Raw genomic sequence first — 11,673 nt, 5'->3', positions numbered from 1 at the left:
GCACTCGATGGGGAATGGGAGTAATCAAATGGCCTACATTAGGAACAGAAGCACTTAGGTGATTAATAGCACAGTTTTTTATTTGTGTATCATAAACTAAAAAACATATAGTTGAGTAATTTAAGTTACAGAAAAGCATGCCAAAATGGAACCATCATTAAAAATGATTGAATGCAGAGTTTGTCCAAATCCTCTTCCTAGCTTGGAATGTTTGACACTGTCATCTCTCACGCAAATGAGTCAGATCTATTGATGTGTTGAAGTATTGATGAATGAGTAACTTTCATTCATTTTATGTGCTAACTTCAAGTTCTTTTCAAATTTGGATAAAAGGGCAAAGGTGAGAAGAGAACGCTATCAACTGGCTTGTGATTTTTAACTATGTTCTTTAAGAACTTTAGTAAAGAGCTTACAATTTAAAAAGGACTTACTTTTAGCATATACATATGCTTATATACACACAGAGAGACAGAGATAGAGAGAGAGAGAACCCCAGTGGCATAGTGGGTTGGTCATGAGTTGATCTGTTAATTGTAAGGTCAGCAGTCCAAGCCCACCACTCGCTTTGTGGGAGAGAGATGTATCATCTGGCTCTGAATGGAGACATGCGGTGTTGTGGTTATGTGTTGGGCTGCTAACCACAAAGTCAGCAGTTTGAAACCACCAGCTGTTCTATGAGAGAAAGATGAGGCTTTCTACTCCAATAAATAGTCTTAGAAACCCACAGGGGCAGTTCTACAATATCCTACATGGTTGATCACAGCGAGTTTGGCTTTGGGGGGAGGATTGGTAGTCACAAAGTCACTGAAATTTTTCAAACTTCATCTATATGGAATTCTCCTGTCCGCCTCTCTTTTACCCCACAATTTCTACCTGCTGATCCCTCATTAGAACCCAACTATCTCAAAAGCCAATTCTTCTATGAAGCTACCACTGATCTACTACAAACACTATACCTTTAAATTCACACACACTTTTCTAACCTCAACTTTTACACAACCTCTTAGAAGCATATCAAAGTTGGCCACACTGGGGTTTTTGAAAACATCCTCTTCTTGTCTTTAGAGACAACATGCTCTCTTGATTTTCCATCTCCTCTATTATGAGATAGACCAGGAAATTCAGAAGTTTCCTAGGGCTTCATGTGAGCTCCTCTTCTTTCCTAGGGTAATTCCATCTGCTCTTCTTTATAGTAATGACTTCAAAACCATACCCCCAGGATGAGCCCTACCTTGAGCTATAGAAGCAGAGTTCTAATTGCCTACCTGACATCTAAAACTTTGTCCACACACAGTAATTCTTGTTTCCCCAATCGTATTTGTGGCAGTTATATAATCTCCTGTGAATGTGAGAGGAGGGATAGAGACTAACCTGTCTATCGGGCCATAGCCCATGAGGCCTCAGAAGGCATGTCCTTCTGAGGATTCTGGGAACTCCTGTCTCTCTCCCTGGAAGCAGGACTCACACTCTTCCTGCCAAGACATTCCTGTTGACCAAGCTAGCTACACTATAGAGCCAGAGCCCTGGTGCTGGAGGAGCCACGTGGAGATCCACACCCGCACTGAAATGCTTTCACTGCCACTGAATCCACAACTTTCCAACCACTGGCCTGTGGTCTTCCTGCACTCAGCACCAGTGCATGTGTTGCGTGAGTCTGAAGAGGAATTTATAGATTGGTACAGAACATATGGGCTAATATTGGCCTTATGGACACAATCTGATCTGAGCTGGGATGTTTTCTCAGTATACAATTGCTCTTTTATATAAAGCTCTTTCTTATACACACGAGTGTCTATGAATTTGTTTCTCTAGTCAACCCGGACTAACACCCCATTCCATATTCATTTGTAACATTTCAACAAAGTGACACCATAAATGACTAAAGTCAGAATCTCGGAAGCTAAGCTAACTTCTCTCTTTTCTCTCATCTATAAAATTCATTTAGTCATTTCTCCCTCCTCACAGCTCACAAGCTTGTTGAGGAAGAATGGTATTCTACAGGGTTTTCCAAAGCTAATTTTATGGAAGTCAATCACCAGGCCTTTCCCCTTTTCTGAAGTACCTTGGGATGAACTAACTATGAGCCTTTGTTTAGCAACTGGGTCTACTAACCACTTGCCCCTCCAAGGTGAATACACAGACCCCCGTCTGGTCTTTGCTCTCTCACCAGTCACTCTTGCCTTCCTAAAATCCATTAATTTAGCCTTTACTAGAACCTTTTTAAAATGTCAAAGACAGATTCCAACTGGGATTATTCCCAGTTTATGATTCTCTAAAGGCTTGTTACTGTACTTAAAAAACAAAACAGAACGTTTTTTAAGGCCCTTTAAGGCCCTGTGGTCTGGCTTCTGCTACCCTCTACTATTGTGTCATGCTCCTCTCTCCAAGACTCATTTTGCTGCAGGTTTTCAGTTCTTGAATACGTTTTTTCCAGTTCCCTCTACTTAGCAAGCTCTTCTCTCCTGCTACTAATTTTCATTCTTGCAGTACTAGATTAAGTATTTTACCTCCGCATGGAAACCTTTACCTATGACTTTGCATTAACAAATCTTCCCCTGTAATTCCCTATTTTATTTTCCCCCATTCACAGCCTTCTCAAAAAGGTAATTTTTTTCATCTATTGCCAGCTCCCCCCAGTAAACCATAGCTCACGTTTTATCACCCAGTATATATCCAGCCCTTCACTCACTGCTATTGAGTCATTTCTGACTCATAACATTTCTATAGGGCACCGTAGAAGTGCCCCTTCAGGCTTCTAAATTTTTACTGGACCAGAAAACCTCATCTTTCTCCCACAGAATGACTGATAGGCTAGAGGTGCTGACCTTGTAGTTAGCAACCCAAGGCATTCTGCCACTAAGCTCCTACCCAGCATCTAGAAATGCCTATGCAAGAAAAGTATTCAAAAGATATTTGTTGAATGCATAAAAGTTAGACTGAGACATAACCGTGTCCTCAGCTTTAGGCAAAATATTGAAGAATTCTTTCAAGGAATATTTAATTAGCCTACTATATTTCAGGTTTTGGACAGGAAGCTAGGAAGATATAAATGTGAAGTTTACTCAAATTAAAAGAAAAGTACATGTTTACATCTCTCTTAAAAATTCATTGTGAGACACTTAAGGATAAACAAGGGAGTTTATAGTCCTCATTTATGAATCCAGATGCGAGTTTCAAACTGTGGGTTTACAAATATGAATTTGACCACAGCATAAGTAATGAGTTAAGACTCTGTATATTGGCTAAGCAAAAGGCTACTTATTAGACCAAAAATTCACTGGCATTTACTCAATTCAGACTCATAACAACCCTATAGCACAGACTAAGACTACCCCATTGGGTTTCCAAGACTTTAAATCTTGCAGTAGACAATCTCATCTTTCTCACTCAAAGCAGCTGGGGGCTTTGAGCAGCTGACCGTGTGGTGAGCAGCTCAGTGTGTGCCTCACCAGGGCTTACCAGGTGCACAGTAACAAGAGTTGGGATTAGGTAGAATGACAGTCCATAAGGAAAAGCACGTAAAAACTTGGTAAAACAAGTCTCAAATGGCCTGTGGTAAAGGCCAATATTTTTTATAAGCTCCAAATTACAAGTTTTATAAAATGCAATATAAGTGAATTATTAGAAAAATAAAATAGAAAATGTGTGCTCCAAGTTCTTACTAATAGATTCAATAGAACAAAATTACTCTTTAGAATTGCTATATAAGTTTCAATTGGTTACTTCAATTCTGCAGTTATCACAACATAAACTAGTAAATTTGTGGAGCGTTACCAGCGCACAAACCACTCCTGGAGTAGGACTGGTTTTTTGATTTTGTTATTGACTGGATGGATAACTAGAGAGTCAACAGTTAGTTAAGATTTCTAGTTTAGATGGCTATAAGAACCGGCAAGTTGGTAAGCTTAATCAGAGAAGGTACCACTATAAAAAAAAATGGGGATCTTAGGCAGAATGACAGAATGAGAAAATTCGACCAGAAATCCAAATCATTTTGATACAGGTTTTTCACTCTTCTTCTTTTGTTTTACTATCACATAGCTAAGGATTGCTGGTGGTGCCGTGGCCACTGATGCTGATGCCAGGTGGGCAATTCCACAAGAGAAAGACGAGGCTGCCTGAGCCCGTAGATTTAGTCTCGGGATCCTATGTAGGGCTGCTAGGATGGCAGTGAGGTTTTATGACTTGAAAAATAAAACATAGGTACAGCTAATTTGGAGGATGCCTCAATTTCATAGAAAACATTATCAAACTATTTAAACATTTTAAAATGTAATTATCCCATGTCATTTATAACCAAGTAGTCATGATTCACAATGTTGCTCCTCATATTGACACAGATTACTTTCTAACAGACAAAGATACATGCACACATAACTCCATTCTTGTGAACTAACATCCTTAGTGGTGGGCTCACAGTGATTTATTTTCCTTATGATCCTTAAATATGTGACATAAATCTTGGGTCACCAGCTGTAGACAATGAACTCTTCTGTTTGACTTGACATCAGAGATTGATGATGCTTGATTGGGCAAATAGAAGCCCATCCTTTTGGTAATGGGGAAGACCAGAGCTCCCAATGGATATAAGAAACTGAAATCAGAGGCTTAATAAGCAAATACACTCAAGGCAGTATTGCCAGATACTAGATTTTTTTTAAGCCTATGACAAAGGAAGCAGAATATGTTTGCAATTCTCTGCAGCAAATGGAAAGTATGGTAATGTAATAAATGAATAACAGTGATGTCCTATGCAATCTCCGAGAAGAATGCAGAACCGATGATACAACTATCAAGTCTACACTTGATTTGTTAACTGCTGTGGTGAAAGGCTATCTTTAGCAAACATTTTTTTCATCAGTCACCAAGACAATAAAAATTTAAACTGCAAAGGTATAGGTAGATCCCAGGTAAAAAGAGACCTTTATCAGAATCTGGCCTATAAACAGCAGTTTTAAATGTAATAGATTCTGAGTAATGCTCACTTTAAAAAAATCAAATGAATTAAAAACTCAAAATATACTTTGACTTACCCAAAGGGATCACCAACCACAAGGAAAGCAACATCACTTAGGTCTGCATCTTTTAAAATATTATCTGCATTCTGTTCCACTTCTTCTCTATCAGCAAGAATCAGTTTTCTTCCATAAAACTCTTCCTATAGAGTAAGTCCAATACCAAAAGGAGACAGCAGGTAACTATTTCAATACGCACAAAACAATCTTTGTCTGGGACTGGTGCAGATCTTGGCAATGTTCCAAACGCAGATCATTGAATACGACTCATCAATGAGCTAGCATTCTATATCATGTTGCAATTAAACTCTGTCTTTGGGGCGATCTTAATATCCCAAGAGGGGGCAGACCTCTTAACATCTGAGGCTTTTTGCATTTTAAATTTATTTCTAAATTTGATTCTAATAGACCAGACAGAAGATGGCATGATGAACAGAGAATATGTATGTACCAGCATTATTTCAGAAGCACAGTGTAAAATAAAAATATTAAGCAGTAGCTATAGTCAGATATGACACAATTTTATTAAATCTTCTATAGGAAAAATCTGTGGGTCTGTGGCTAGAACAAAAGGCAACTGCAATGTGAAGTTAAGATTTTTGTTTTTTATGAAACCTATGTAATGCTAAGAACAATGCATTCTACACGGCATTCCTATATCCTGCTAAAAAAGGCTAAAAAGACCTGCAGAGGGAAAAATACACAATAAGTCAACATACAAACTGCTTTGTGGATTAATCTCCTGAAGGTCAAAGCTAAAGAACAAGCAAGGCAGGCAGGCAGGCATGACTGGAGGGGCAACACTGAAGGACAGAGTGACCTAGTGAGCAAGTGGTTTCAAGCTATTATGCAAGATCAAGAATCTTCTGATGTCCCGTGGAGTAATCTGCAATTTAAGCATAATGAAAGTGGGAGCATAAAGACTACTATTTCTTACATACTGATTTTGACTGACTAAAAATGAAAGGGATTGTTGTAGAAGAGTATTCAGAAATATCAGTTTAAAAGTGATTGCGCAACTAAAGATAAAGGCTATAGTTCCAATTCTCAGTATTGTCTCCTAGTCCTCAAGATCTTTCGATTTATTCAAGCATGATTTCCTTGATGTCATTTCACAACTCATCTGGTCTTTAATCATCACTGGTCAAACCATCAAATCTACTCTTATGATGGTCTCTAAATTCAGGTGGGATATAATAAAGATTGTATTTTGGCTACATGGACTTTCAAATATTTTTCTTCAATTGGAACCTGAACTTGAGCAATTGATGGTCTTATTTCATAGTTGGTCTCTGGCCTTTCTGACAGATAACATGAGCATCTCCATTCTTTCCACAGGTGTAGTTGACATGATTACCTATGTATTCCATCTGGTGAGGTTTATGTTGAACAGGTGCTGTTTATGTTGTTGAAAAACGGTTATTTCCAATAGATAGGTCACTGGTCTTATAAAAATCTATCATGTCATCTCCAACATTGTTTCTATTATCAAAACCATATTTTCCAACAATCAATCCTTCTGTTTCCAATTTCTATATTCCAATCCCCCAAAGTTATCAATATATCTTGATTATGTTTGATCAGTTTCAGACTACAGAAGTTTAGGAGAAATTTTCAAATTCAGTATATTTAGCAATTGTATAAAATTTAAATCATCACATTAATTGATCTGTCATGTGGGCACATGAGTAATAACGTATCACTGACAGCATTATACTTTAGACTAGCTCTTGAAATATTCTTTTTGACAATGAATGCAATACTGTTCCCCTTCAATTTGTCATTCCTAGCAGAACATACCATGATTACCTGATCCAAAATCCCAATAAAAGTCCACTCCAGCACACTTATACGAGTATTGGTCTTCAATTGCTTTACTTCATTTTTGACAATTTCAAATTTTCCTAGTTTCAAGCTTCATATGTTCCCTGGTGGCATAGTACGTTATACATTGAGCTGCTAAGCACAGTCAGCAGGTAAATGTGCCTCGAGAGAACGATGAGGCTCTCTATTCCCATAAAGAGTTACAGTCTCAAAAACAGCAGAGGCAGTTGTAGTCTGTCCCATAGGGTCACTAGGATGGGAATCAATTCGATGGCAGTGAGTTTCTGGTTTGATGGATGTTTCTGGTTGTGCCACATCAGCAGATGAAGGTCCATTCATGTCAAAAAGTTCACTCTACTTTGAGGCAGCACTTCCCTGGTAGGATTCTGAGAGTCCTCCACTAAGGGCAGCTCCTCTTCCAGCACCATGGAGATAAATGTTTCACTGCTATTTATAAGGATTACACTGGCCCATTTTTTAATAAGTAGATCTCTAGGTACTTCTTCCTAATCTGGAAGCTCTGCAGAAAGCTGTCCACCAAACAACATAATGATGAACATAGAAATAATGAAACTGTCAAGAATTAAATTTTACTTGGATCCGCAGTCACATGAAAGCAGCAGTCAAGAAATCAAGTGATGAATGGTGCATTGGGCAAATCTACCAGAAAATGTTGAAACGAAAAAATATCACATTGTGACTAAGGTTCACCTAGCACATGCCATGAATAGAAGAGAAAGCTAGACAGCAAGTAAGGAAGCGTGCACGCATCTGCACTATGGTGTTGGCAAAGAGCACTGAGGACACCGGCACTGCCAAAAGGCTGTACTGCGAGCGTCCAGCCAAGATTGCTTCTGGCAAGTATGGTGAGGCTTTATCTCATGAGCTTCGGAGATGTTATTAGGAGGGACCAGTCCCTGCAGAGGGATGTCATACTTGAGAAAGCGTGGGGCCAGGGAAAAGAAGGAGACCCTCAAAGAGATGACTGACACAGCTACAACAAAGAGCTCAAACATTAGTAACGATGGTGGGGATGGCAGGGCTTCATCTCGTTGTAAGTAGGGTCTCCGCGAGTCAGCACCAAACACACAGTAAGAACAACAACTTAACCATCTACTCCCCAAAGTGAAGGGGGTGGGGAAGGATCACTTTCTTTTCTTTTTTTTTTCCCCCAAGCCATTTTATTAGGAGTTAATCCAAACATCATATCATTCCATAGGTCAATCATATCAAACGTTTGTTGTACAATCGTTACCAAAGAAAAGATTAACTATAGATGCCATGCCCATCTTAAGGAGCAAGGTGGAATGTTTATTTATGTGTCAAAAATCCCCAATGGCAATGCTGTTGTTTTTGTCTTTTTGAAAATATTTTATTGTGACTTTGGTTAAAGTTTACACGGAAAGTTAGTTCCTATTTAACAATTCCCACACGAATTGTTCAGTGGACAATGGTGGTTCTCAGATTTAAAAAATGTTCTCAAGTTTATCGTGTATTTATTCATAACTATGATATGGTTTATTTAGTTTTTATGAACCCAGAAAACTAATAGTTGCAGACGATTTATAGCCACTATCTGTAAGTACAAATGTATGACTGCTGAACAATGAAAGAAGCAAGGGTCTTTTCTGAATACCTCACATTTCTTCAAGATCAATTTGGATGCTTCTAGCTTTATGCTAGCAGTAGTGGACCCCATTGTTTCATCTATTTCAACAAACTCCCACTCTTCTTAAGTTCTATCACACATCACTCTATTTATTTCTTCTCCTAACCTTAAAAAAAGTATTTACTTAAAAATAAGAATGCTTATTTTAAATGTCACTTAGAGAGAAATAAGCATACACCCAAATACCTCAATATAATCAAATAACCGATTCTCTTGGGGAAAAAACAAAACTGCGTTAAAAAGGGAGATGTCAAGTTCCCTGGTAGTCTAGTGATTAGGATTTGGCACTTTTACCACTGAGACCTAAATTCACTTCCTGGTCAGGGACTAACATCCTCTCATTTAGGAACCCTGGTGAAGCAATGAGTAAGCACTGGGCTACTAACGGCTGTTGGTTTGAATCCACCAGGGGCTGTGGGAAGATAAGCATGAAATCCATTTTGAGTCTCCACATAACAAAAGTTAAGGGACTTGTCCAAAGCCAAATAATTAAGGGGTAATATTAGGACTTAAATCATGGTCCATACTTTCTACATGCTCTAGTACCTTTTATATAAAAACATATGACCCACGACTGTGGAGTCAATTCCAACTTACACTGACCCCATATACACTTTTAAAGGCTGTAAATCTTTATAGGTGCAGATGGCTTATCTTTCTCCCATAGAGCAGCTGCTGGATTTGAACTACTGACTTTGCAGTTAGCAACACAACACACAACCCCGGGACTCTACCAAAAGGGCTCCTTAAATTCATATGCAAATTATTTAATTATATAAATTGTATTATTTATAAACCTTTTGATTTGCTATTTATCTCAATTCTCTTGGATGGTTTTTAAATTCATTCTAGTTTTCCTTTGATCACTGGTTAGCAAAATAGTTCCATCATTTTGAGCTTAAATATTTTGGTTCTATCCTAAGAATGATGAAACTAGGAACCAACAAACCAAAGCAGGACAATATAAACATGCAAGGCCAATTCAGATAGCTGTCCTTAATTCCTTAATATTTCCAAGTAACTGTGAGAGCTTTCTAACTCTTCAGGTTGAGTCTCAGAGCCCAGATGACTTGAAATTCTCTATTTATAAGTTGTCCCTCCCATGCCTGCAAAGGCCCCCAGAAAGGAGGTTGGAAAGAAATCAAGCAACCATTAGACATCTACGGGAAGACCCTAAACTGAGCATGCAGACACAAGCCCCCTAGGCCCAGGTAAAACCAATATCTTGGACACACCCAGGTACATCACACAGGTAGGCCTAATTCAGTCAATGGGGCCAACCAATACCATCAACCACACCTCCCCAGCCAGAGGTTTGAAATATCCTGTGGAAAGGGCTGGCTCTCTTTTAACCTGCTCTTGGTCAGCTGCAGGTGAGGGTGAGGGCCTCTCTTCCCTGCACTGGTGCGCATGCGCCGGGACTACTCGTGGCCCACAGCCTCTTGGTCCCCATTCTCTTAGCCTCTAGGGTTCTTGGGCTTCTGGCCTCCTGGGATGCCCCCAATTCCACAAGTGTGGGTGCTCTTATCCACATGGTTGTAAATGCCCAGTTGTGAACCCCAGTGCAGCTTCTACACGGCTTGGCACACTTTACAGAAATAGCATATACCATTTTGAGACTGTAAAACCTGAAACTTGTCTTGTCCTTCATAAAAACCCACTTGGATCACAAAACCTGCCTTGGCATGAATTCTCTCATCATGTGAAGCAAACAACGGAGGTATAACTCACTCCAGGAACCTAACAGTTCTCATGTAAAGAATTCTAAAATCCTCTTCCTCCTCCCATAAATCTTTCAGTTAAGGACATTCTGCCTGGAGTTTGACCATGATCCTAAATGTGACCCTTCTTCCAACATTTACTGGGAGCTTAAGGAGAGCCAACTAAAATGCGTGACCACATAATTCCTATAGCTACTGAGTTTCCACAATCATGATATACAAGTGCATGTGTTAAGTCCTACAGGGAAAGATCTACTTCAAGGTAGGATTTCTCTGGATATGACATAGACAGATTACCATTCCCTATGGAATTACTAAAAAGAAGCTTTCAGCTTGGTTTCTGAATATGTAACCAACTCATTAAGGCTGTCAGCATCTCATTAGCACTGAACTCAGGAAGGAGTTCTTGGCTGTCTCATGCAATAGGGGATTTTGATAACTATCCCCAGGAGTATGAAAAAACTTTTGCTTTCTCAAAGAAAGCCACACAATTAGACTTGTAAAGCAGGCCAAAAACCACCTTTCATTTTCCAAGTCACTAGGTTAATGGGCAATTTTCGTTTTTTGTACTTTTGAGATCCTTGAGGAGCAGGGAGTTTGTTTACCAGGATTTAAAGAGCGAAAGATGAAAACTCTGTTCAGCATATTGCATTAAAAATCAGATGTTAGCTTCATAAGAAGTCTGGGGCAGCTCAAGCACCTACCAGGGCTTCCTTTCCTACAGTCAGGACTGAGGTGTAGGCTTCCAGGTAGACTCGATTGCATCGCTTTACAACTTCCAGTCCCTTGACTGTGATGTCTTTGGCATCTCCCAGGCCCAAGCCGATCAGGTAAAGCATTTCAAGCTCCGGGGGAGAGAGACTGCAAGACGAAGCGAACAAGACACGTGTCAGCCGCCTAAAAGTCAGCGGTGAACGCGACGAGGAAAACCCAACGAGCAAACGTCAGGGGCGGCAGATCTCGCCCCCAGACGCGGGGTGAGACTTGAGAATGGAAGTGATTTTAACAGCCCTGCCCCACATTCTCTCTCAGTGCCCACACTTGGAACAGCCATTTACCCGCTAAAAGGATCGTAGCAAGTGCCCCTTGCTCCCCTCTATCTCCTAGTCGCCGCGTTCTAAGACAGCAGCCCTGAGCCCCGGATCCGAGGCGGGATAGGACCCACGCCGCCGACCTCACCTACGTTGCCGCAAAACGCGGGCGCCTTTTACTTCTTTTTACGACCGACAGGGGGTGGAGCGAGCGCTCTCCGGGCGGGAACGGTTGAAGCGGGCCGGGGGAAGAGGTCGTCGGTCAGTGGGACTCTGATCTCCAGGAAAGGACCGGCCCTGCCCACGATCCCGCTCCCCCGGGGCTGAAACTCCCCCATCCTGTCCAGAACCAGTGAAGGAGCTGCTGGCGCGGCCCCTCGGTGGCGGGGAGGACGTCTTTCTCTTGCCGGGCT

The 11,673-nt window shown here is 40.4% G+C and overlaps 1 protein-coding gene across 1 annotated transcript in view; it reads right to left on the bottom strand.

Annotated features, from left to right (window-relative positions):
* The window catches only part of DPH5 (diphthamide biosynthesis 5), a 36,824-nt gene extending 25,441 nt beyond the window's left edge, over nucleotides 1-11,383 (bottom strand). Inside the window, exons 1-3 of the mRNA XM_004699559.2 lie at nucleotides 11,288-11,383; nucleotides 10,934-11,090; nucleotides 5,034-5,158 (exon numbers count right to left, since the gene is read on the bottom strand). Coding sequence (XP_004699616.1) covers nucleotides 5,034-5,158; nucleotides 10,934-11,068 — 260 coding nt within the window. The 5' untranslated portion in view covers nucleotides 11,069-11,090; nucleotides 11,288-11,383. The remainder of the gene's footprint in view (nucleotides 1-5,033; nucleotides 5,159-10,933; nucleotides 11,091-11,287) is intronic.
* Nucleotides 11,384-11,673: the final 290 nt, after the last annotated feature.

Source organism: Echinops telfairi, unplaced genomic scaffold (assembly GCF_000313985.2).
Source record: "Echinops telfairi isolate 266 unplaced genomic scaffold, ASM31398v2 ScPeMD7_443;HRSCAF=831, whole genome shotgun sequence".
In the NCBI taxonomy this organism is placed as follows: domain Eukaryota; kingdom Metazoa; phylum Chordata; class Mammalia; order Afrosoricida; family Tenrecidae; genus Echinops; species Echinops telfairi.
This window is presented reverse-complemented; position numbering and strand designations above follow the sequence as displayed.